General features: G+C 44.8%; 1 protein-coding gene and 1 long non-coding RNA gene across 4 annotated transcripts in view; one reads left to right on the top strand and one right to left on the bottom strand.

The window, feature by feature from the left end:
- Positions 1–27,212, bottom strand: part of ARMC9 (armadillo repeat containing 9) — a 178,995-nt gene that overhangs the window by 96,251 nt on the left and 55,532 nt on the right. For all 3 annotated transcript variants that reach the window (XM_031651602.1, XM_031651600.1, XM_031651601.1), the window contains exons 11-17: positions 25,295–25,406; positions 21,985–22,077; positions 12,130–12,220; positions 10,160–10,283; positions 6,166–6,305; positions 4,497–4,573; positions 832–906 (exon numbers count right to left, since the gene is read on the bottom strand). In XM_031651602.1, the coding sequence (XP_031507462.1) occupies positions 832–906; positions 4,497–4,573; positions 6,166–6,305; positions 10,160–10,283; positions 12,130–12,220; positions 21,985–22,077; positions 25,295–25,406 (712 nt within the window). The remainder of the gene's footprint in view (positions 1–831; positions 907–4,496; positions 4,574–6,165; positions 6,306–10,159; positions 10,284–12,129; positions 12,221–21,984; positions 22,078–25,294; positions 25,407–27,212) is intronic.
- Positions 25,757–26,551, top strand: LOC108581443. Its single transcript, XR_001893671.2, has 2 exons — positions 25,757–25,903; positions 26,508–26,551. It is a non-coding gene; the product is annotated as an uncharacterized LOC108581443 (long non-coding RNA).

Genomic DNA, 27,212 nt, shown 5'->3' with positions numbered 1-27,212 from the left:
AGCATTTAATACACTGTTAACCTGATTTCACATGGTGGAAAGAAAAAGGACAAAACTCTAGCTGTTTTGCTGATTAGATCTAGAAACATTTGTCCTTTCAAAATAAGATACTAATCACCTGAGGTTTGTTTTTTACTTCACATACAAGTGTTAACATACACATTAAATACTGAGTTTATTATTTACCAACCAAACCAAGTCCTAGACAGTTTTAGAATCTTTTCCATTTGGTTGCCATCAGAGTGTCTGTAACTTTGCAAAAGTCAGCCTGCTGGGAACTTTTTAACACTTTAATTTTTAACCATTTAGGAGTTAGGGATCCCCTTGAGGATCTGATAAAAGCTACAGACTCTATCCCCGGGAAATGGCAAATATACATTTCGCCTACAATTTCAAGGAGTTTGTAAAGGATCTGAGCCCTTCTATGGAGCCCAATCGAGGAGGTCTTGCTCTAAAAGCTCTGAACTGTAACTGTGGCACTGAAGGAAGCTCATGTGTTTCTCAGGCACGCTTTCTTTTTTTTTTTTTTTTTTGAGACGGAGTCTCGCTCTGCCGCCCAGGCTGGAGTGCAGTGGCCGGATCTCAGCTCACTACAAGCTCCGCCTCCCGGGTTCACGCCATTCTCCTGCCTCAGCCTCCCGAGTAGTTGGGACTACAGGCGCCCGCCACCGCGCCCGGCTATTTTTTTGTATTTTTTAGTAGAGACGGGGTTTCACCGTGTTAGCCAGGATGGTCTCGATCTCCTGACCTCGTGATCCGCCCGTCTCGGCCTCCCAAAGTGCTGGGATTACAGGCTTGAGCCACCGCGCCCGGCCAGGCACGCTTTCTTACCATTGCTCTTGCTTCCTCACGGATGGATGGAACAGAAAGGATGCTGTACAAAGCTCCATTCACATATGGCTGTATCTTTAAGGGGAGGAAAAAAACCAGTTATTTGCAAGTTTTCAAATACTGCACAACTCTATATCAAACACCACACCTCAGAACAATCTGGCAAATGGGGAGAGTGGGTGTTCCCGTCCTCGCAGCTCTCCTGTGCTTCAGGATGTATGTTCCCAAGTGACAGACATCTCCATCTGCATGTCCAAGTGACAGCTACCACTGAGTCTAAAACCAAATTCGTCACTCCCTCCCAAAGCTTACTCCTGCTGCATTTCATTGCTTAATTAAAGTTACCTTTAACCTCCTGATCACTCAGGCTAGAAACTCTGGAGTCATCGTTGATTTTTTGTGGTTGTTGTTCAGTCTCCAATGCTCAGTCTTCAAGCCTCTTTGATAGGAATCCCTTTTTTCCATATCCACTGCTACTCTCCTTGTTCAGACATCATTGCCCATGACCTAGGCTACATCAGATCTCCAAACCAGTCTCTCTACCCTCAATATTCACCCTTTAATGTAACTATCAGATCACTCCCAACATTCTACAGTATGGGCCAAATCATCCCTCTCTCCGTCTCAGAAATCTTCCATAAAGCCCAGTAGGAAAGGCGGAACTCCTTGGTGTGGCACACAGGATCTTCAAGGCATGGCCTTTATCTCATCCCCTCTGCTTCTCCCTCCCTGCCACCACAAAGTGTCCATACTACCTAAGGGATGCCCCCCACCAGGCTGTTCCATGTCTCAGCCAGGTTCTGGCAGTTCACCTTGCCAGGAATGATCTTCACACATACAATGAACCTTGAAAACTCAGCCCAGACATGTCTCCTGGGAAGGCTCTCCTGAGTCCACTCCTGCCTCCGTGCCCCTAGACAGGGTGCTCACTTCCACTTCTTGTACCTCCCTCCACTACAGCACTGGAGGCAGTATCCTTTTAAATTCATACTATGTCCCCTCTATTCTGAGCTTTTTGAGGACAGGACCCACGTTTTACTTGCACACACTGGGCGTAGAGCATGGCAGGTGCTGATAAGCAAGTTCTCTTTCCAGCAGGCTGTACGCTTTGCCCGCCGCAGCAATGGAGGAGGGCTCCTTTCCCACTGCCCTCCCTCAGCACTGGACTTGATTAGCACTTTCAACGCTTGCCAAGCTGATGGGTAAAAAAAGGCATCCTACAGTTTTTATTTTCAGTTCCCGATTGAACTAGCATAATTGAACATCTTTTCACATTTCGGGGACACCACGATTCTGTGAACTGTCTAGTCATATCCTTTATCCTTTTTTTTGACTGGATTGCTTGACTTTTACTTACCAATTTATACCAGCTCTTCATCTATTAGGAACATTAAACTTTCATCACATGTGATACAACTTTTCCTCGGGGTTTCATTCAACTTTTGACTTTGATTATGGCATCTTTTTCCAATCAAAAAATGTAATGTTCATATAGTCAATTATGTGCATCTTTTTCTTTATTTCGGTTTTGTCTTTCAAGATCATGACTACTACAGTGTAGCAAACACATTTCTTGGCTCTAAAATATATATATACACACACATATACATACACACAAATATATATATGCCGTTTTTCAAGCTCATTTTCTTTTTCTTACTTTTTTTTTTTTTTTTTTGACACAGAGTCTCACTCTATCATCCATGCTGGAGTGCAATGGCACAATCTCAGCTCACTACAAACTCCATCCCCCAGGTTCAAGTGATTCTCATGCCTCAGCCTCCTGAGTAGCTGGGATTACAGGCACATGCCACCATGCCTGGCAAATTTTTGTATTTTCAGTAAAGATGGGGTTTCACCATGTTGGTCAGGCTGGTCTTGAACTCCTGACTTCAAGTGATCCTCCCGCCTTGGTCTCCCAAAATTGCTGGGATTACAGGCGTAAGCCACCACGCCTGGCCTATCCAGCTCATTTTCAAAGCCAATGCATTCGTAACAAGTAATGATATGATTAGAATCCTTCGGTTTATTAAGTTTTCAGAGCAGACATATTGGTTCCAGTACTTGAAAACCAACCTTTATTATGAGATGGAAGAATATGTTTCCCACTGGTTTCACCTGCCTGAGTTGAATAAAGTGAGGAACAAAGTTCATTCAGGCCTAGAAGTAGTTAAGAGCTCACGAGTTTTAAAATATAAAGTGAATGTCACAAAGCCACCAAACATCCACTAGCTAAAGAAGTCACCCCAATCAGTGAATAGGGCGATTGTAAAATGTGAATGGAATGACCAGAGTGGGAGCTGTCTGCTTGAATTGGGAACAGACGGGCTGGGTGTGGTGGCTCACGCTTTAATCCCAGTACTTTGGGAGGCTGAGGTGGGTGAATCACCAGGTCAGGAGTTCAAGACCAGCCTGGCCAACATGGTGAAACTCTATCTCTACTAAAAATACAAAAAATTAGCCAGGCGTGGTGGCGGGCACCTGTAATCCCAGCTACTTGGGAGGCTGAGGCAGGAGAATCGCTTGAATCTGGGAAGCGGAGGCTGCAGTGAGCCAAGATCACACCACTGCACTCCAGCCTGGATGATAGAGTGAGACTCTGTCTCAAAAAAAAAAAAAAAAAAAGAAAGAAAGAAAGAAATAATTGGGAACAGACGTGTGGAAACCAAATGGTACTCAATCGTATCCTGCTCAGATATACCCCTGGGTCTCATCTGTCTAAAGTGGTCAGATTTTTGTTGAAGCTTGGCCATGGTTTCTGCAATGGCATTTGTAGAAGGCAAGTGAGAGAACAATCATATTTGATTATTTGTTTTTGTTAATTTGTTTACCCACACCTCTACTTTATTTAAAAAGAGCTTGAGGCCCATAGGTTGAAAACTTAGAAAAGAACACTAGGTGTTGGGGGGACGCTGGTGAGAGCAAACGCTAGTATAGCCATTCTGGAGGACGATTTGGCAGGACTCAGTGACCTGAAACTGACGTATGCTGGCAGCCAGCAGTGATGAGTGTCTACGCATCCCTGGAAGCTCTGGCACAGGCTCCCGAGGGGCAGGTGCGGCCATGTCCACTGAGGACTGCTGTGGCAACAGAGAGTGGGAGGCACCCAAAGTGTACAGGCTGGATAAGTAGAATGGCAGGGGTGCAAACAAGGGGCTATTTTGCAGTAGTGACACTTAATGAACTAGACATATGTAAAGCCACATAGAAAGGTCCTAAAAACACAGGGGAAAAGCCATCAGCAGAATGAGACCTAGAGGGTAATCTATTTCTGTAAATTCAATACACATGTACACAGTATCATATCTCTCTTAAGGCTCCATCCACATCCACAGAGATACATTAAACATACCAAGGGAGTGGCATGTGAGGGAGGAATGTTGGGGGCTAGATGATGAGAAAAAGCAATGCCAGAGGGGCCCGGCACAGGCCAGTGGGCCAAGCAGACGGGGACAGAAAGAACAACATCCTGCTTCTGACTTCCAAAATTCTAAAAATTATAAAAGATTTCCAGCTGCTTATGAAAATCCCCGGAGGAGGGAGAACATGTACAGTTTTCAAATACAGCAACCACCCTGGGCCAGCTGTGGGCCTGTGGGGTCACAGGTATTGGGTCCCCAGTGCAGCCTCCCCTAAGCCCAGGGCCAGTAGTGCTGAATGAGTACCTCATGGTTTTCATGGCCAAGAAGATCCGAAAGGACTTTGAGCACGAGGCCTGCCACCTTGGCACACATGTTCTTCCCTATGGGAAACAAACCAAAGCTAAACATGACATGTCTAAACCCAGAAGCAGAATTTTGGGTCACGTGGACTTGGGGACAAATCTTGGCTCCTCTGCTCATGAGCTGTATGACCTCGGGTGAGTCACATAACCAGTCTGGGCCTCAGTTTCCTCCTCTTTACAACAGAGATTACTATTCATACCTACCTCAAAGAGTGATGCAAAATTAAATAAACTAATGTATGTAAAGGACTCAGCGTAGCATACAACCTCAGTGCTCAGTAAACCACCCCAAATGGTGGCTATTACTCTGGTCAGAGCACAGAGCGAGTCATTACAGTGAAAGCACAATACATTATAGAGCTATGTTCTCCCTCCCACGCACGGATACCAGCATCACGAAGACCATACAGGCATTTTAGTAGCTATAAACGTCATCATAAAAATCACCGCAAATAAGGTGGTGATGATGAAGAAAAGCTAATTCTAATCTGATCAGCGTATTAGAAGTTAGGACTTCTGGCTGGGTGTGGTGGTTCATGCCTGTAATCCCAGCACTTTGGGAGGGCGAGGCAGGTGGATCACTTGAAGTCAGGAGTTCAAGATCAGCCTTACCAACATGGTGAAACCCCCTCTCTACTAAAAATACAAAAATTAGCCGGGCGTGGTAGTGGGCACCTGTAATCCCAGCTACTCAGGAGGCTGAGGCAGGAGAATCGCTTGAACCTGGGAGGCAGAGGTTGCAGTGAGCCAAGATCACACCACTGCCTCTAGCCTAGGCGACGGAGCGTGTCTTCATCTCAAAAAAAAAAAAGAAAAAAAGCTAGGACTTTTTGCACATGCTATTCTTTAAAATGACTGAAATAATAGTCATTTACTCAGTCAACAACACACAGTTACGTGGTTCAGTCTACAAAGTATACGGAGTTGAAGATGCTTCCAACAAGTACTCCTGAGTCAGCTATTTATCCAGGGGGCCTTTCTCTCCAAACACTGGATGCTCAGGCTGAGGAAAGCCAAAGCCTAGACTTGGCATCTCTTCTAAAGAAGCTTCTTTCATCCCAGGTAACAACTGAAATGAGATAGTACCTGTACCTGGAAAAGCTAAAATCACTGCCTTCAGTGATCAAGTATATAAATGACTGATCAAGTATATAAATGACTTATGCCCACAGGAGAACCTCCACCTCCAGGGCTGGGGCAGGGAAAAGCGTGTGATTCACGGCAGGAAGTGTGGTTTAGTGTCACTGCTACTGCGGCCAGCTTAATCCTATAGGATCTTGGGAACACACTTCTTTGTCTTCAGAAAAGTGGATCATATTCTTAATTGCCTACCTTTGAACAATGCAATAAAGAAAAATGTAAATGAACTTAGTCTCCTCTTAATGTGGGCACTACATAGATACAAGACATTTTTTCCAGGGTGAGAAGGGATTTTGTCTTCAGGGATTCAACAGCTTGATACCTAGTTGGAAATGCTTTCTACTCTTTTTTCTGTTTTTAGTTTTCTACGAGACTAAAAGCAAACCACATCATGCTCACTAGAAACTCAGCTTCAAAGGTCAAGATCTCTTCCCCTTCTTGCAATGGAATGAGGGTTGGGGGGCTGAGACCTGTGCTGCGGAGACAGAGGTTCATAAGCAAAGCCACCGAGTACTCCAGCGTGTAGTCAGACAGGCAGTCGGGGTCCTTCAGAGCATCAACCAGCCAGAAGATGAGGCCGTCTTGAATCATCGCTGTCTGCAGGGGGCGCCTGGAAAGAAACAGCCTACTGTAAATAAAAACTGCCAAGAAACGTTTCATATAAGAGGAAACAGTAGGCTGGGTGCAGTGGCTCATGCCTGTGATCCCAGCACTTTGGGAGGCCAAGGCGGACGGATCACCTGAGGTCAGGAGTTGGAGACAAGCCTGGCTAACATGGTGAAACCCCGTCTCTACTAAAAATGTAAAAATTAGCCAGGCATGGTGGCGGCGCCTGTAATCCCAGCTACTAGGGAGGCATGAGAATTGCTTGAACCCAGGAGGCAGAGGTTGTAGTGATCTGAGATCGCACCACTGCACTCCAGCTTGGGCAATGGAGCAAGACTCTGTCTCAAAAAACAAAAAAGAGGAAACAGTAATGTGAATGTATATGAGAAAAGACAAACTTACTGAAGGCACAGACTCTGAGGAATATTTCTGTTAAACTCATACAATTGAAATAACAAAAGTTCTTTACATTTCAGGGATATTTATTAAGGGTTTAAATAAAGATAAGGCGGTAAGGAGGTCTCCTACTTTGAAAGTCTCCTTTTCAATATTTAAAATTAGCAGAGCATTACTTCAAATATCTAATAAATATTCATTAGTAGCTTTTGGTTTACTTAACTCAGGAAACAGGACCATAGAAATACTTCTTTGACAAATAGGTTTTTTCTTTTTTTTGTGATGGAGTTTTGCTCTTGTTGCCCAGGCTGGAGTGCAATGGCACAATCTAGGCTCACTGCAACCTCCGCCTCCTGGGTTCAAGCGATTCTCCTGCCTCAGCCTGCCAAGTAGGTGGGATTACAGGCATGCACCACCATACCCGGCTAATTTTGTATTTTTAGTAGAGATGGGGTTTCTCCATGTTGGCCAGGCTGGTCTCGAACTCCCGAGCTCAGCTGATCCACCCGCCTCAACCTCCCAAAGTGCTGGGATTACAGGCATAAGCCACTGCAACAGCTGACGAATAGATTTTCACCTAAACTCTCTGTAATCCAGGTCTAGGCACTCTGGGCTGCATGAAAATAAAGAAAAAAAGGAGGAGCAAAAGCCTAGCTTAACATCATTTTGATTCACATTTCTATAGAGTAAGTGTAGTTTAATGACCTGGTAAATGCAAATTATAAGGAACGATTTTCCACCCAAAGTCCAGGTGTAGAATCCTACAAAATTCAATACCCCATCAAAATGTGTGATGGTGAATATCATCAGGTTAGCCTTAAGAATTGCTGAGACTAAGTGTGGTATCATTATGAGATGCCATCTGGATTAGTAGAAAACTGACATGCCACAGAGAAGCCAGATCTGCACATCTCCTGATGAGCAGATTTTGGCGAAACCACTGCTCAGGACAGAACAGCGGAGCCAGTTTATTTGTTCATCCTATTTTTAAACACTACACTGACCCAATCAGGGTGGCTTATTAGAATACGGTGAAGACTGCACTCTCTTGGTAACTAGCTATCTTCTCCATTTATTGCAGAGACTCGGGAAAACTGCAAAAAGGTTAAGCACATTTACAGAACAAAAAAGCTTAAATTATCATTTGGAGGAAAAGATAAACAGGCAGTAAGTATTTGCATTACCAGAAGGAAGTATTTTTTTCACCATATCTTATATCTGTTACTTAACTATAGTTATTGAATTTCTAAAAACTTCCCCAAAATGGTCAACACTGAGCAAAGTTCTCTCTATAAACAAACAGAAATGAAGTGTTTGTATGCTCTGAGGAAGTAATGACACTGCAGATCACTTACAGTTCTTTTCAATTCATATAGTTAGAACAAAGAATTTTCATTAGCAGGGAGTTGGCAAATAGTAGATACAAATGCCTATTCCTTCCTCCACTAAACACACACATGCTTAGACCATTTCACTTTGCAGGCTTCTGGTTACTTGTGAGTCAGTCGAATGTTAACCACATTTGATGGGAAGAAAGTGTGTTCAGAAGAGGACCGACAGAAAAAAGTTGAAGACTCCAGGGACTAGAGTTCTCAAGAAAGTCAAAGAGAACTTCAGGTGATCATGAGAGAATAAAAACTCTGAAAAAATTACCATATGTCCCAGCAATTACTCTCCCAGATGCCAATCCATGAGAAAAGGAAACATATGTCCACATGAAGACTTGTGCTGAAATGTTCACAGCAGCATTATGCATATTGGCCAAAAATGCAAACAACCCAAATGCCGATCAACTGAAGGACAAACAAACTGGTGTGGGCCGGGCACAGAGGCTCACGCCTGTAATCCCAGCACTTTGGGAGGCCGAGGAGGGTGGATCACGAGGTTAGGAGTTCGAGACCAGGCTGACCAACTTGGTGAAACCCCATCTTTACTAAAAATACAAAAATTAGCCAGGTGTGGTGGTGTGCGCCTGTAATCCCAGCTACCCAGGAGGCTGAGGCAGGAGAATTGCTTGAACCCAGGAGGTGGAGGTTGCACTGAGCCGAGATTGCGCCACTGCACTCCAGTCTGGGTGACAGAGTGAGACTCTGTCTCCAAAACAAACAAACAAACAATGTGGTATAGCCATAATGGAGTATCATATTCAGCCACAAAAGGAATGAGGCCCTGACATATGCTGCTACATAGATGAACCTTGCAAACGCGATGCTAAGTAAGAGAAGCCAGTCACAAAAGAGCACACACTACATGATTCCATTTATATGAAACGTCCAGTACAAGTCAATCGACAGAAAGCAGATTCGTGGCTACCAGGGCCTGCGGGTAGGAATGAGGAGTGACTATAAATGGGTATGAGGTTTCTTCTTGTGGTGATGGAAATGTCCTAAACCTGGATTGTGGTGATGACTGCACCACTCTGTAAATACACTAAAAATCCTTCAATTGTATGTTTAATATGGGGGAATATTATGGTGTGTAAACACATCTCAACAAAGCCGTTAACTGACGACTATGGGGCCAGGTGCGGTGACTCACGCCTGTTAATTCTAGCACTTTGGGAGGCTGAGGTGGGCGGATCACCTGAGGTCAGGAGTTCAAGACCAGATTGGCCAACATGATGAAACCCCATCTTGGCCGGGCGCGGTGGCTCAAGCCTGTAATCCCAGCACTTTGGGAGGCCGAGACGGGCGGATCACGAGGTCAGGAGATCGAGACCATCCTGGTTAACACGGTGAAACCCCGTCTCTACTAAAAAATACAAAAAACTAGCCGGGCGAGGTGGCAGACGCCTGCAGTCCCAGCTACTCGGGAGGCTGAGGCAGGAGAATGGCGTGAACCCGGGAGGCGGAGCTTGCAGTGAGCTGAGATCCGGCCACTGCACTCCAGCCTGGGTGACAGAGCGAGACTCCGTCTCAAAAAAAAAAAAAACAACCCATCTGTACTAAAAATATAGAAATTAGCCCAGCCCCATCAGCTCCAAGTCATGACGGTCTAGGCTGAGCCCATGGGGTGGGCTGCTGGGATCCTGGACAAGGTCAGGAGGCCCTAACCCTGACTTCCACAGGACTGCCTCTGACACTCTGCTGGGATGTGCATTCATGTGTGCGGCTCCCATAGGGGACTGGAAGTAACTTGAGGGCTGAGGCTCTATCAGGTCTGATACATGTATCTGTCTCTAAGCCCTGCACATGCCCCGAGACACAATCCTGCATGGCTGGCACTTGATAATGTCTATTAGGAAAATCCAATGGTGCTTTGAAAATGTCTTCCTCCATCTCCAGCAGCCTCAAGCAGGATAGTTTAGAGGATTAGAGATAAGCTTTCTAGTTCTGTCTTAGAGAGTCATCCAACCTCTCCAAAGTGTAGTGGAAAAATACCATCTACCTCCTGGGTTGCCATGGGAATTTTAACTCAATCTGATCTCACAGGAGACGCCGTGACCTACTGCACAATCATTACCTGAGGCTGAACTTCTGCAGGGCCCCAAGAACATTCTCCCTGGTGATGATGTCCTTGTCCTCCTCCTTCAGTCTTCCCTCCAGCATCCGCAGCACCTTTGTGTTCTGGGCAAGGTAGAGGCGACCTGATGATACACCAGAGAGCAAACAGGTGAAAGACAGAAATAATTTATCTGGTATGCTACAAAACCACTTTCCATGAAAACTTACTTTGCATATAACACAGCAGAGTTTGGGTAATTTTATGTTCTAAAAAACTTACTGGGCAGGGTGCAGTGGCTCACGCCTATAATCCCAGCAGTTTGGGAGGCTGAGGCAGGCAGATCACCTGAGGAGATCGAGACCAGCCTGGCCAACATGGTGAAATCCTGTCTCTACTAAAAATACAAAAATTAGCTGGGCGTGGTGGCAGGTGCCTGTAAACCCAGCTACTCGGGAGGCTGAAGCAGGAGAATTGCTTGACCCTGGGAGGCAGGTTGCAGTGAGCCGAGATTGCACTACTGCACTCCAGCCTGAATGACAGAGCGAGCGAGATTCCATCTCAAAACAAACAAACAAACAAACAAAAACGTACTGGTTGTGCAAGGTGGCTACGCCTGTAATCCTAGCACTTTTGGAGGCTGAGGCAGGTGGATTGTCTGAGCTGAGGCATTGGAGACCAGCCTGGACAATAGGGCATAACCTCGTCTCCACAGAAACTAAGGAAAATTAGCCAGGTATGATGATGCACACCTGTTCACCCCGCTAACTGGGGGGCTGAGGCGGAAGGAACATTGCTTGAGCCCGGGCAGTTGAGGCTACAGTGAGCTGAGATCATGCCACTGTACTCCAGCCTGGGTGACAGAGTGAGACTCTGTCTCAAAACAAAAACAAAAACAAAAACAAAAACAAAACACACAAAACCCCCCAAAAATTTATTAAAAGATATTTCTTCCAAAAGTTGGTTTTATTCAATGAAATATCTGATGACTAGAAAAACCACTCTTCTTGAGAGCTAAACATAATTCATTGCTGTGTTCTTGTGGGGAGCACTGTCCTTTTTTTCCATGAAATCCTGAACCCAACAGTCAGATCTACAAGGAGAAAAGAGGGGTAGATGTGTGTGTTATGAGCCCTTAAGTCTTCACAACAGAGGCAGCCAAGGAATGCTTCCGTCCACACTCTCTGTACAAGGCCTGGAGAAGAAGCAAGATGCCATACCTGGGACCCTGTAATAAGCCCAGAACGGTCACTAGCCTGCTATGGACTTCTGAATTGATATGGAAGATGTTAATTTCAGACATAAGTTTCAACAGTATTATCATATGAATGGTCCTCACTAACATGTCCTGGCGTATCATAAACGTCTGCCAACAGGATGGAAGAATGAACGAACAAATGAACAAAGTTTTGGAGTATCATATATTCATAATTTGAAAACTCCCTTTATTCACATTATAAAGAGCTCAAATAAATAAGAACTTATGGAAGATAATGGCACTTTGCAAAATCATTTTAAATTCAGTTATGGGGGCATGTTATTTTCAGAGTTTTCAAATCCTTTGATTTAAGAGGTCATAGTCTTCCGAAGGAAATGGTGCAGTGTTTATTGGCGTCTGCTTTGTTTCACTAAGCTTATTTTGCCGTAACTGTTTCACGTATTTTGCCTTAAGTAGGAAATTATAGAAAATGCATTCATTACCTGTGATATACTTGAAAGCAATATAAAATGTTGCTATGTTACAAAACCAGAAAGCTTTATAAAATAAAACCGGGAGGTTTACAAAATAAACCCCAAAACTGTCTAAATGTGCTCTGACATAAATGAAAGCAATATGACAACAATTTTCACAAAAGACCTTAGATAAATTAAACAGTAACAAACTGAGGAAGCGTCATCTCCAAGAAACTTGGGAGGAACGCTCATTCTCAAAGGAAAAAGCACACCAATGCGACCAAGCTCTTCTCTTTGAAGCAAAGCTGATGTCTCACCTTCTGCCAGTGACGCAAAAGCATTGATGAGCCTGGCCATGTACTGCCGCACCACGTCACTCTTGGAGTGCAGCAGCTGAAGCACACTCCTCTGGGGGAAAAAGTCAAGAGGAAAAACAACAAGGTTAAGAAAAGGGAGAGATAAACATATGTCTCCTCTTTGGGTCTGGTAGTTCTCTTCCTCTGCCTGAACTTATTAGAGGTGAAATAAACAGACTAAAGCCAAACATTTCATCTGGAAGCCTTGATTTCCAGCTGAAATTTGATGAGACTTGGCAAAAATAAGTTAAGTCAGATTTCCAAATTAAATGAATTAATTATACAAAGCCCTCAGAACAGTGACTGGCGCAAAGGAAGCAGTCCTGTTTGCTGTTACCATTGCTGCTGTTTTCCAGGTTAGAATGGCAGATCCAAGACACATGCCTAATTTGGCTCCCTCTAAACCACAGTAAAATGACAATAAATGGACCGTTAAAAAAGATAATTGCCAAGGACAGAGCGAACAGCACGAGAAACAATAACGCCACAATTCTGGAAGTGGGAATGCAGCATGGCAAGAGGCTTAGCAGGCCCAAGAAGGTCAAATCTCAAGGCAGCAACGGGCACTGTGGAATTACCGTTTCCATTACTCACTCCTCAAAGGGCTTAAGAGCTGAAGAAAAATAAATGGAATGGAATGAATGGAAGTTGTTTAAGCAGCAGCTGGATCCCACTCATGTGAGTCCTGCGTATCTCTCAGCACAGGGCAGGGGAGAGGGTGTTCCCCTGTGAGGGTGACATAAAGGGTCTGTGGATGGGGGACACCAGGCAGAGGAGAGCAAGGGTTGCAGGGGTTCTAGAACAAAATGGAGAGGGGGGTTAGTGTCTAAATGCAGAATGAATGTGGAACAGAGGGTCACCCCAAAACTTGGCTCCCAGGACCCTGGCAACCAGACCCTTTCCCTCTAGGCCCAAGATTAGAAGACTATTCTCACGGTGAAGTGACCAGCCCAAGGAGAAAGAACTAGAGACCACGAAATCAGAGGTTCCCAGCAAACGGCCCACCAGATCCCCCTGGATGCAGCTATCCGTCGACAGGCCCCACCATCACACTCAATGGCTCTGTAGTCCCCTTCACTCCAGATCTCTCATTAGGAGATCATCAAGGACCACCAGACATCTGAGAAAAGTTTCCACCAGGAGGCCAAAACAAATGGGGCAGGGGCGGGCTTGGAGTAAATGAGACTGTGCAGGGAGAAGAAAACTAAAAATTAAATAAAAATTCATCACTAATATCCTCAAAGATATAAGAAACTGTATTACATCCATGAAACAAGAGAAAGCTATCAAAAAGGAAATAAAAGTTTCAACAGAAGGGTCAGAAAATAAAGATGAAGAAATCCAGGGAGGCTGGGCAGGCTGGCTCACGCCTATAATCCCAGCACTTTGGGAGGCCGAGGTGGGCAGATCACTCGAGGTCAGGAGTTTGAGACCAGCCTGGCCAACATGGTGAAACCCCATCTCTACAAAAATACAAAAATTAGCCAGGCGTGGTGCCGCACACCTGTAATCCCAGCTACTCGGGAGGCTGAGGCAGGAGGATTGCTTGAACCCAGGAGGCACAGGTTGCAGTGAGCTGAGATTGTGCCAGGGCAGCAGAGTGAGATAGTCTCAAAAAAAAAAAAAAAAAGAAATCTCCCAAAGAATGGAACAAAAAGTAGAAAATATGAGCGAAACTATAAGAAAAATAGCAAACCAGTTCAGGAGGTTCAACATTCAGAGAGAAAACAGAAGGAAGAAATCCTCAACAAAATAACTCAAGAAAAAGTTCCCAAAATGAAAGCTGTCAGATTGAAAGGGTCCACAAAGTGCTCAAAACAATGGATTAAAATATACCTCATGAAGGACGTCAATGGGAAACTGGGAAGATTCAATATGCTTCTCGAGAGAGAAACAGGTCACATACGAAAGATAAAGAATTGGAATAGCTTTGGATTTCTGTTTTAAATTTTTTGAGTCAAGGTCTCACTTTGTTGCCCAGGATGGAGTGCAGTGGTGTGATCACAGCTCAGAGCCCCAACCTCTTGGGCTCAAGCAATCCTCCCACCTCAGCCCTCTGAGTTAGCTGGGACTACAGGCGCATGCCAACGTGTCTGGTTAATTTAATTTAATTTTTTTTTTTTTCTCAGCTGCTCACAAATTCCTGGGCTCAAGCGATCCTCCTGCCTTGGCCTCCTAAAGTGCTAGAATTATAGGCATGAGCCACCATACCCAGCTGGCTTTGGATTTCTGAACAGCAAAACTGGAACCTAAAAGACAATGGAGTAATGTCTTCAAAATTCTGAAGGAAAATTATTTACAATCTAGGATTCTAGACAAAGAATGAAGACATTTCTTGACCATATATGATTTCAAAATATATACTTCCTGTGCACTTTTTCTCTAGATGCGATTAACTAAAGGATGTGTTCCACCAACCGAGAGAACAAGTCAAGAAATAAGATAATATCAGACACTGGAAACAGAGATCCAATTCAGGAAAGAGGTGAAAGGAATCAACACACGTTTGGTGAAGAGACTCCTGGACAGCAGCTATGCACCAGAATGTTTTCCAGACTAAACTCAGCTGATTCAAGAGGGCGACATATCCAAGGCTGTCATCCCCAAGATGCCTGTTACCATTACACCAATTTAGGTCGAATTTTTGTTGAAGTATAGCATCTACACAGGACACTGCACAGATCACAAGTACAGCCTGATGAGTGTTCACAAAGTGAACATGTGGCTAACTAGTAAACAGATCAAGAAACAGAACATGACCATTATCCCAAAAGCCCTTTGAGAACCCCATTCCAAACCAAGGGTGACCTCTCTCCTGGCTTCTAACATCATAGATTCATGTTGCTTGGCTTTAAATTTTTTGATAAATGAAACCATATATTATATATTCTCTTATGTTTGACTTTTTCATTCAACAATATGTTTGAGATATTCACCCAGGGTCTCTGCTGTATTCCTTCTCATTGCTCGAGGTATCCCATTTTACAAATACATCACAGGTATTCACTCTACTGCTGATGGACATTTGGGTTGCAGCCAGTGTTTTGCTTCTGGAAGTGCAGCTATGAATATTCTTGCATGTTTTTTAGTGAACATATGGGCATGTTTTGGGTGGGGCTTACTTAGGAGTGGCTTTGTTAGGACACAGGTATTCAGTTTTAGTAAATGCTGCCCGTGTTCCAAAGTAGTGCACCATGTCCTAATTTTTAAACAGAGTACAAAATAGCTGATGAGACGAGCCCAGACTTATCTGCATTTGGATAACCCTGATCATATGCTAGTGAAGTTCCAGCTCCCCTTTCCATGCCCTGCTTTGTGGATTAGCTGTGAACAGTCTTTCTACTGCCACAGAAGTGTTCTCAAGTGATCAACCCCTGAGAACTAGGAGGAGATCAGGTGAGCTTACGAGACAAAATACAGAGCAGCTCATCATTGCCCTTGGGCATAAATATTGCTGCTGAGCCGGGTGCAGTGGTTCATGCCTGTAATCCCAGCACTTTGGGAGGCTGAGGCGGGCGGATCACCTGAGGTCAGGAGTTCGAGACCAGCCTGGCCAACATGGTGAAACCCCATCTGTAATAAAAATACAAAAATTAGTTGGGCATGGTGGCACGCACCTGTAGTCCCAGCTACTCAGGAGGCTGAGGTGGGAGAATTGCTTGAACCCAGCAGACAGAGGTTGCAGTGAGCCAAGATCGCACCACTGCACTCCAGCCTGGGCAACAGAGCGAGACAGTCTCAAAAAATTAAAAAATAAATAAATATTGCTGTTGGACAACTGGTACCTGGCCAACCTTTCAATTCTGCCCGATGCTCTGTGTTTCCCAGGACTGTCTCCCACCTTTGATGACCAATGTTCCCGGAGGGGATCAATAAGTGCTCCGGGAAGCTATGTCCAAATGTCATCCCAAACTTTGGTTTATGCCATCTTCTCCTAGCTAACTTCATCTAACACGGGCACAGTCCTGTTTCCTTGCAGAGCGAGGCTGGTGCTTGCTACTCAGCCCAAAAGCAAATGCTGTATTATGCAGAATATACACATAGATGGGAAAACTATAAAGAAAAAGCAAGGGGCAGATTAACACAACAGTCAGGATGTGCATGCACACTTCACAGCAGCACTATTCACAGTAGCCAAAAGGTGGAGGCAATGCAAATGTCCACTGATGGAGGAACAGATAGATATGCAAAATATGGTCCATCCATACAATGAAATATTAGCCTTAAAAAGGAAAGAAATTCTGACATATGCTACATGGATGAATCTGAGGACATTAGCTAAGTGAAATAAGCCAGTCACAAAAAGAAAAATACTGTACAATTCTACGTATATGAGGTATTTGGAGAAGTCACAATCATAGAGACAGATAGTAGAATGGGAATTTGCCAGGGACCTGGAGTAGGGGGGAATGGAGAATTATTGCTTAATGACTACAGAGTTTCAGTTTTACAAGATGAAAAAAGTTATTTATGGAGACAGATGGCACGTGATGGTTGCACATTATGAATGTGTTTAATACCACTGAACTGTACACTTAAAAATGGGTAAGATGCTTAGAGATATGAAGGGTGATATTTATGAAGTCTAGAAACTAAGAATTCAGCTAAAAATGAAAAATTCAGTTCTCTATAATTTCATTAAATTTGGCTCCATTCAAGTTTTTGGTCTCGAGTGTTGCAGGAAGTCAGGGGCCCCGAATGGAGGGACCGGCTGGAGCTGCGGCAGAGGACCATAAATTGTGAAGATTTCATTTTAATATGGACATTTATCAGTTTCCAAATAATACTTTTATAATTTCTTATGCCTGTCTTTAATCTCTTAATCCTGTTATCTTCATAAGCTGAGGATGTACGTCACCTCAGGACCACTGTGATAACTGTGTTAACTGTACATATTGATTGTAAAACATGTGTGCTTGAACAATATGAAATCAGTGCACCTTGAAAAAGAACAGAATAACAGTGATTTTTAGGGAACAAGGGAAGACAACCATAAGGTCTGACTGCCTGCAGGGTCAGGCAAAAAGAGTCATATTTTTCTTCTTGCAGAGAGCCTACAAACGGACACGCAAGTAGGGAAGATATCGCTAAATTCTTTTCCTAGCAAGGAATATTAATACCCTGGGAAAGGAATGCATTCCTGGGGGGAGGTCTGTAAACGGCCGCTCTGGGAATGTCTGCTTTATGTGGTTGAGATAAGGACTGACATATGCCCTGGTCTCCTGCAGTGCCCTCAGGCTTACTAGGGTGGGGAAAAACTCCACCCTGGTAAATTTGTGGTCAGACCGGCTCTCTGCTCTCTGCTCTCGAATCCTGTTTTCTGTTGTTTAAGATGTTTATCAAGACAATACATGCACCACTGAACATAGACCCTTATCTTATCACTGAACATAGACCCTTACCACTGAACATAGACCCTTACCATAGACCCTTACCATAGACCCATAGACCCTTACCTCTGAACATAGACCCTTACCATAGACCCTTACCACTGAACATAGACCCTGATCTTTGTTGAACCCTTATCAGTAGTTCTGCTTTTGCCCTTTGTCCTGTTCCCTCAGAAGCATGTGATCTTTGTTAGACCCTTATTAGTAGTTCTGTTTTTTGCCCTTTGAAGCATGTGATCTTTGTACCTACTCCTTGTTCTTACACCCCCTCCCCTTTTGAAACCCTTAATAAAAACTTGCTGGTTTGAGGCTCAGGTGGGCATCATGTTCCTACCAATATGTGATGTCACCCCCGGCGGCCCAGCTGTAAAATTCCTCTCTTTATACTGTTTCTCTTTATTTCTCAGCCAGCTGACACTTATGGAAAATAGAAAGACCCCACATTGAAGTATTGGGGGTGGGTTCCCCCAATACTCGAGCTGTAATTCTCAAAGCATCCTGGACCAGCAGTATTAGCATCACGGGAAAACTTGCTGGAAATGAAAATCCATGAGCCCCACCATAGACCTATTGAATGGAAACTGTTGGTGGGACCCAGTGATCTGTTTTAATGAGACCTCCAGGAGATAACAATGCACATTAAACTTTGAGAACCACTACGGGAGAGGAATGGACTGAGTTCAATTTCCTGTCTGTACAGGCTAGTTTACCTTGGTCCCATAGTGACACAGCACCCATGTTGGACAAGGAGTCTTTCTGCCCTGCAGATTCTCTGACATCTTAAGAGAACTTCAACTCATTTCTTTTTTTTTTTTTTTTTTTTTTTTTTGAGATAGAGTCTCAGTCTGCCACCCAGGCTGGAGTCCAATGGTGCAATCTCAGCTCACTACAATCTCCGCCTCCTGGGTTCAAGCAATTCTCCTGCCTCAGCTTCCCAAGTAGCTGGAATTACAGGTGCGCACACCACACCTGGCTAATTTTTGCATTTTTAGTAGAGACAGGGTTTCACCATGTTGGCCAGGCTGGTCTCAAACGCCTGACCTCAAGTGATCTGCCCACCTTGGGCCTCCCAAACTGCTGGGGTTACAGGCATGAGCCACCACATCCAGCTTATTTCTTCTTTTTTTTTTAAAAAAAATTATTTCATGTTTGTGAGGTACAGGTGGTTTTTAATTACAGGGATAAGTTATTTAGTGGTGACTTCTGAGTCTTTGGTGCACCCATTAGGTACAGTGAACACTGCCACCTGTGCAAGGTCCATTATAACATTTTTGTTTGCATCCTCATATCTCAGCTCCCACTTATAAGTAAGAACATAATGATATTTGGTTTTCCACTCCTAAGTTACTTCACTTAGAATAATGGCCTCCAGCTCCATCTAAGTTGCAGCAAAAGACATTATTTCATTCCTTTTTATGGCTGAGCGGTATCCCATGCTGTATATATACTATATTTTCTTTATCTGCTCATTTGTTGATGGGCACTTAGGTTGGTTCCAAATCTTTGTAACTGCAAAATGAAAACATGTGTGGGCATGTGTCTTTTTCATATAATGACTTCTTTTCCTTTGGGTGGATGGCCAGTAGTGGGATTGTTGGACCAAATGGTAGTTTTACGTTGAGTTCTTTAAGGAATCGCCATACTGTTTCCCATAGTGGTTGTACTAATTGACATTGCCACCAGCAGTGTAAAAGTGTTCAACGGTTCAGCTCATTTCTTCTTCTTTTTTTTTCTTTTTTGAGACGCTCTGTCACCAGGCTGGAATGCAGTGGTGCCATCTCTGCTCACTGCAACCTCCATCTCCCGGGTTCAAGCGATTCTCCTGCCTTAGCCTCCTGGGTAGCTGGGATTACAGGCATGTGCCACCATGCCTGGCTAATTTTTGTATTTTTAGTAGAGACAGGGTTTCACCATGTTGGCCAGGCTGGTCTTGATCTCCTGACCTCCTGATCTGCCCATCTTGGCCTCCCAAAGTACTGAAATTATAGGCGTGAGCCACTGCACCCAGCAGCTCATTTCTTCTTAAAAAAATAAACCAGGCCAGGCACAGTGGCTCATGTCTGTAATCCCAGCACTTTGGGAGGCTGAGGTGGGTGGATCACTTGAGGTCAGGAGTTCGAGACCAGCCTGACCAACATGGAGAAACCCCGTCTCTACTAAAAATACAAAATTAGGCGTAGTGGCACGTGCCTGTAATCCCAGCTACTCGGGAGGCTGAGGCAGGAGAATTGCTTGAACCCAGGAGATGGAGGTCGCAGTGAGCCGAGATCGTGCCACTGCACTCCAGCCTGGGTGACTAGAGTGAAATTCCATCTCAAAATAAATAAATAAACCATAGCTGGGCGCAGTGGCTCACGCTTGTAATCCCAGCACTTTGGGAGGCTGAGGTGGGTGGATCACCTGAGGTCAGGAGTTCGAGACTAGCCTGGCCAACATGGTGAAACCCCATTTCTACTAAAAATACAAAAATTAGCTGTGTGTGGTGGCGGGCGCCTGTAATCCCAGCTACTCAGGAGGCTGAGGCAGGAGAATTGCTTGAACCCAGGAGGTGGAGGTTGCAGTGAGCTGAGATTGCGCCACTGCACTCCAGCCTGGGTGACAAGAGTGAGACTCCATCTCAAAAAATATATATAAGTAAACCACAGCAATTACATATAGTGACTTGAGGAAGAAATTACTCTCTTCAATGGCTACAGAGTTCACTGCATTTTTGACAAAAACCGTAGATGACAAAACCCAACACACCTTTCATCAGAGGACACATTCTCATTTTATACATAATCAAGAAAGGAAAAAAACACTGCCAATTAAACTATAATATGCCACTAACTGTCAGATACACCCTAATAGCAAAGATGTTAAAATGGGGGGGAAAGTGTATCTTCGACTCAATGAAATAATGTTAGAAATAATCAGTATTGACTTTACTCTTTGAATTTGAGTTTGGAAGTTATAACAATATATTATTCAGGTGCTTCATGCCTTGTAGGCTGGATTCAATACCATTATAAATCCAAACAGAAAAAAAAGCAAGAAAAAAAGTCAAGAATATGAGAGAGTATTTTCAAACTTAACACAACTCTTTCATGAGAGCATTAAGACTACATTCACAGAGTAAACTGGCAACTCAAAACTCAAATTGTATTGCCTGTATGCACAACAGATGAATGTATAAATCATTTTCCCAGGGTCTGCTGCTATGGTTTAAATGTCCCCACCAAAACTCATATCGACATTTAATTGCCAATGTAGTAGTATAGGGAGGTGGGAACTTTAAAAGGATATTAGGCATTAATGGATTAATGCCATTATTGCTGGAGTGGGTTAGTTATTGTGTGAGTAGGCTCCTGATAAAAAGACAGCTTCAATCCCCATTCTCTGTCTCGCATGCTCACTTCTGCCTTCTGCCTTTTGCTTTGGGATAACTCTTGCCAGATGCTGGCGCCATGCTCTTGGACTTCCTAGACTCAAGAACTGTGAGCACAATACACTTGGATTGTTTATAAATTACCCTATCTGTGGTATTCTGTTATAGCAGCAGGAAATGGCCTACAACAGCTGTTTAATCAGTGAGTGTTCAGAGCATTTGGTACTCCACTCAGTGCACACATTGTGAAGTTTAACCACAGCTTTACATTTTTACAGCACTCTGGATAAAAATTCAACCAAATAACAAAATATAGTACCCTGTTAACATGTGCCAAATTCAAAATCCTGATCCTCCTCCTGTCCAGTGAAGACTGGTGCAGATACAGACAGGAGGGGCAAGGACAGAAGAGAAAGCCCATGTAGTGACTACTTGGTGCCAGGCGTGGGGCTAAGGACTTCCCACACGACTGTACGTAATCATCCCAACAACCTCCCGAGGCAGGCGCGACTCCTTGCCCAGATGAGGAGGTGCCTGAGCCTGAGTAACTTGCTTATGGTGACCCGGCTAATGAGTGGTAGAGCAGAGGTTAGAAAGCCAGTTTATTTTACCCTAAATCTCATACTTTTCCCACAGGATCAGTAGACCTATCTGGTCCAAAACTGTACGTAAGTACTGTGTTGAAGACATTTTTCGTCAGGCCCAGATGTAAACAACCTGAATTTGCTTATCTACCTTGTCCCTCCAAAGTCATATTCAGTTTTCAGGACGCATGGCAAGCAGTGAGGTGAGGTAAAGAGTTGGGAATTTGAGAAAAGGAAAAATGGCAGAAAAGAGCTCCAGAGATGATGAACCAAGCAGTTCTAACTTGTCTAGAACTCTTCACTAGAAGCAAAAAGTAGGCCAATGCCTAAGGTGAGCAAAAGACCTCATGAGCTCAAGGCTGACATAAAGTTACGATACTGAAAATGTGTATAGAAATTAAAGCTTCCCTCATCTACTGAGATCATTCCCTAGAATTGAAGGCCATGGCCGGGATCTGGCCCACCTCTTACCAACCTGGTTGTGGCTATGACAGTCCAAGAGGTCGTTGCTGATGTAGGCCTGCAGAATGGTCTCCCTCTGCTCTCCGGGATGGGATGTGGTCAAGCGCTGGAGCAAGGAGAAACAAAAGCAGCGAGACCTAAGTCTTACCATGGAGAAAAGTTTCACAGAGCAGGCGTGTTTTAAATGGCAGTATCAGTAACTACACATTTAAGCAAACAAAATAAGTAATATTCAGCTGGGGAGGTGGTGGCAAGTTAACCGGCCAACCAAAATAAGAAATTTTGATGTGGGCTGGGTGCAGCGGCTCACGCCTGTAATCCCAGCACTTTGGGAGGCCAAGGCAGGCGGATCAAAAGGTCAGGAGATCGAGACCGTCCTGGCTAACATGAGGAAACCCCGTCTCTAGTAAAAATACAAAAAAATTAGCTGGGTGTGGTGGCAGGCGCCTGTAATCCCAGCTACTCGGGAGGCTGCGGCAGGAGAATGACGTGAACCCACGAGGCAGAGCTTGCAGTGAGCCAAGATCACGCCACTGCACTCCAGCCTGTGTGACAGAGTGAGACTCCGTCTCAAAAAAAAAAAAAAAAAAAAGAACCTATCATGTGCTTCCTAATGGGTGACACAGGGAGCCAATTTATACATGTGAACTCTTCAGAGAAGTGAGGCAGCAAAATGCTCAGACTGCAAGTGTGCAGATAGGGAAGAGCTCATTCATGCCCAGAGAAGCATTTCTTGTATAAAGGGGCTCAGAAGCTGGCCCCTGCAGGAAAGGCTGCCTATTAACCAGCACAGGGGAGCGTGAGTATGGTGGGGGACAGGGAAGTGAGGTCTAGCTCAGGGAAGTACAATACAGGGCACAGTGGCGTGGGCTCAGTGGGAGGGGCCCAGGGCTCACTGTAGAGCACTCTGAATGCATGCTCCGCCAACAAATTCACTCTATCCTATCCTATAGGGAATGACAGAGTGATACAGTGCATGTGCCTATGCGTGTGTGTGCATGTGTGCATATGTGCATGTATGAGTGTAGAGGTAGCTGGCTAGAATTTTGTAGATTTTAGAAAGCCATAAGTCTGTCATTTTTACAAGTAAAAATTTATGCAATGTCCACAGAGCTAGTATAATGGCTGTGTGTATGTGTGCACATGGGTGTGTACAGGTGTGAGGTGGGATACGAAAAAGCACGTAACAGAGTAAGCAAATATCCTTGCTCTTTCAGGAAAATCCTACTAGATAAAAATCCTGAGGCTGTAAGCCCTGCTTCTAGCCAAAGAGAAGCTGGATGTGCAAGGAATGTGCTAGTTCTTAGCATGGGCAAGAGCACAGGCCAGAGCATCAGACGCCCTGGGCTGGAAGGAGAGCCGGGAAGGCCTCCAGAGCAGGCACTGCCAACAGACGTGACCATCATGGCAAGGGTGTGCCTGGAATGTCACACTGGGGTGCTGCTACCCTTCTGTTGAATTCACTGAGGTTGAAGCAGAGGCAAGAAGCCGGGTGGGGGCACTGGAGAGGGACACAGACAAAAACATTAGAAACCTGTTCACCTTTCCTGGTTGTTTTGTGAGGATGTCACTCTCTCAGCAAAGGAATACCCTGCCTCAGCAAGAGGCTCAGGAGTAGCACGGACTGAGAGGAAGTGCAGTGTCAGTAAACCAAGAGCCATATAAAAGATGAGTTTGAGAGTTTGAGCAGAGAGAGACAAATGGCCAGGGAGGAGACGGCCACTGTTGGATGACTCATGCTGCCCCACCCGCTCCAGTCCTGACCCAAACAAAACCAGAGCAGACATCACTGCTTGTCCATAGGACTCTTCCTGTGGATCCTGGATACGTCGTCCGAGTCCTCAAGACGTACTTCAGGAAGCACTATCATAGAAGCATGCAAGTGAGAACTGTTTCTATCCACAGATGGGAAATTGCTAAGGATCCTCATGCCAAGATACCTTGAAATTCGGGGGTCCATGAAGGTGTCTGATGCTAATGAATTAGAATGAACTGTTGAGTTAAAGAACTGCTGGCTCAATCAATGTTGGCTTCAGTCAGCAGTTCTCACAGTGTGGTCCAGAGAACCCGGAGAGGTCCCCCAAACCCTTTAGGGGGTCTGCAAGGTCACAATTTTCATAATACTAAGATATGACAATGCCTTTTTTGTGATCAGTCTCTGGGAGGCTATATGAAGTGTGACACTGACAATCAAACCCAAAGCAGATATAAGAATCCACCTGTCTTCCATCAAGCCAGACATTAAAGACAACTGCAGAACAATGCTGCTTTTCTCACAATTCTGTTGTTGTTTGGAAAGTAGTATTCATCACAAAAAATGTTATTTATGTTAACATGTCATTCATTATTGCTCATTTTAAATGAATTAATAAACATATACTTCAAATCTTTAGCGTTTTGTTTTCGTTTTTTGGTTTTTTTGAGATGGGGTCTCACTGTGTCGCCCAGGCTGGAGTGAAGTGGTGTGATCTTGGCTCACTGGAACCTCTGCCTTCCGGGTTCAAGCAATTCTCCTGCCTCAGTCTCCTGAGTAGCTGGGACTACAGGCACCTGCCACCATGCCTGGTTAATCTTTTGTATTTTTAGTAGAGATGGGGTTTTGCCATGTTGCCGAGGATGGTCTTGAACTCCTGATCTCAGGTGATCTACCTGCCTCGGCCTCCCAGTATGCTGGGATTACAGGCTTGAGCCACCATGCCCAGGTGAATCTTTTCAGTTTTAATTTCAAATGCTGCAAATATTGGTAGACAAAATTCACATAAATGAAAGCTCTCTGAGGTCCTCAGTAATTTTTGAGAGTAGAAAGGGGTCTGACACTAAAAAGCTTGAGAACCAATTGCTGACTTCAGCTGCACTCAATCTGAACACTAGGGAGAAAAGTAACGATGGGGACCAGGCCACTTCCTTTAGGCCTTGTGAACAGGAGTTCTTTCCTTGGCGACTCTCCAGGGTGCCCACACGGCAGTGCCTGAATACAGAACCTCTGTGGGACTGTGATCAACCCTGACTCCATGCGCTCACACGCGGCCCCCACAAGTAGAGTGGGGCTCATGGCCAGGAAAGGGCTACAAGCAGGTGCAGTCTTTCAGGCCTTGCAATTCATTTACCTAACTCATTACATCACAATTGCCATAATATAGGAGTTTCTCAAAGGAGGCCCAGGCTATCTTCAGAAGTGGCTTTCGACTTCCGCTTTTGGTGTCAGCAGACAGCGGAGAAGAATGATTTCTGGAAGATGGGTTAAAAGATACAAGCAAGGTAGCCAGCCAAGAAACCAGCACTGGTTTGGTTTTGTTTTCTAACTTTAAGACAAAGGTACCTACCCAGCGTAGAGCCTGCAACAAGAAGGCTTTCAAGCGGTCACTCCCCAAAATCAAATCCTTCTTCAGTTTCTCATAATCCAAGGAGGGCAGTAATGGGACATCCTTCAATTTCCTACTCAGCAACACAAGTTCAAAGAGAAAGAAAAGGGCAAAAAGGCATCTTCGTTACACCTCCTGAGCATCATGACACCCGAGCTAGAGCCTGCTGTTCCCCTGGGCTCCCAGCATGACCTCCCGGCTTCCACTTGGAGGGCGAGCTGGGTTCTGGCCTCCTACCTCAGCTTCAACCAGCTCAGCTCTGCCTGTTCTGTTGGATGGACTTAGGTTCTGTTTAACATTTTTCCTAAAACAAGGAGTCTTTGTCTGAATAGATTTAGAAACCCCTACATTCACCTTCAGGCAGACCTCCCTAGGATGGGGAGGAATTCACCTTGGGGGCATCTTGACTTTCCACCGAAGTTCTGTTTAGAATTCTGGACATAGTTCAAAGACAATTAGCATCACCAGGCCCCAAGAGTTCTACCTAAACACCTGAAGCCAGTGTTCCTCTCAAGCCTGAGCGACTGGACTGGGGGAATATGAATGACAGTCAGAAAACAAGTGTGAAGAGTAAGTAGGCAGAGGCCAGGCATGTTGGCTCACGCCTGTAATCCCAGCACTTTGGGAGGCCTAGGCAGGTGGATCACCTAAGGTCAGGAGTTCGAGACCAGCCTGGCCAACATGGCAAAACCCCATCTCTACTAAAAACACAAAATTAGCCAGGCATAGTGACACATGCCTGTAGTCCCAGCTACTCGGGAGGCTGAGACAGAAGAATCACTTGAACCCAGGAGGTGGAGGCTGCAGTGAGCCGAGATTGCACCACTGCACTCCAGCCTAGGCAAGACACAGCAAGACTCTGTCTCAAAAAAAAAGAAAAAAAAAGAAAAAAAGAGTAATTAGGTGGGTGGCTCAGCCCTCCGAGGAGGTAGAATGCGTGGTCAGCAAGCAGCATGGGAACATAGGCAGGAGATGGGTTGTAGGACAATTTGCAGACCCTCCTCAGGGAGACTGCAAAGACCTCTGGGGAGCCAGGTTTCAGTGAGGAGAGACCTCAGATTTGAGATCCACACAGCTCAGACTGCTGGTCAGCCAGAAACCAAAGGAATCACCTCAGCCTCCTTGTTGCTAAAACAAGTGTCTTCACGCTTTGTTTTTTGTTGTTTTATTGTAGAAAAGAAGATTAGAGGACATGGAAAAACTGGTGAAACTAAATGAGCTTTGCAGTCTAGTTTACTTTATCAATGATGGTTTCCTCATTTTGGTGTAATACTACACTATTACGCCAAATGCTAAGTGTTGTATATGTATTAACTCATTTTGATCCTCACAACAATCCTAAAATAGAATTACTATGATTCTCCTCATTTTATAAGTGAGGAACCAAGGCACGAAGAAATTATATAAGTAATCCTCGGTCCCAGGGAGGGTAGCAGGAGTGGGCTTTTAACCCTAGCAGTCTGTGCAGTGATACTGCTGCCAAAGTGGTAGGAGAGAATAAAGTGTGGGGTCAAGGTCAGACTCAGGCAGGGCTGAGGGAGGAGGAATGCTGTGGGCATCTCAGGTGTGTGAGGAATCACACAGCACCCCTATCTTCCCCTTCTCCCCCGCAAAGCTGGCTCAGAGGGTCCCAGAAGCCACCCTGGTCCTCATGTCCAAGTCAAAGGTTCTCAACTCCCTTGTCACCACAGCATCAGACACTCCCAAGGGGGACAGCCCAACTCATCAGGACACGAGTGCTCAGGCATACACAGGGCTGCCCATGGCCCTGATCACAGTGTGAACCAGCAGACAACACAAATTCAGACAGTGCAACACTCTGTGGATTGCACTATGATAGTAGATAGTAGATTACATTTATTTCTATACAATACCATAT

This window comes from Papio anubis, chromosome 10 (genome assembly GCF_008728515.1).
Source record: "Papio anubis isolate 15944 chromosome 10, Panubis1.0, whole genome shotgun sequence".
NCBI lineage: Eukaryota > Metazoa > Chordata > Mammalia > Primates > Cercopithecidae > Papio > Papio anubis.
The sequence above is the reverse complement of the archived record's forward strand: the minus strand, read 5'-3'. Positions and strand labels throughout refer to the sequence as shown.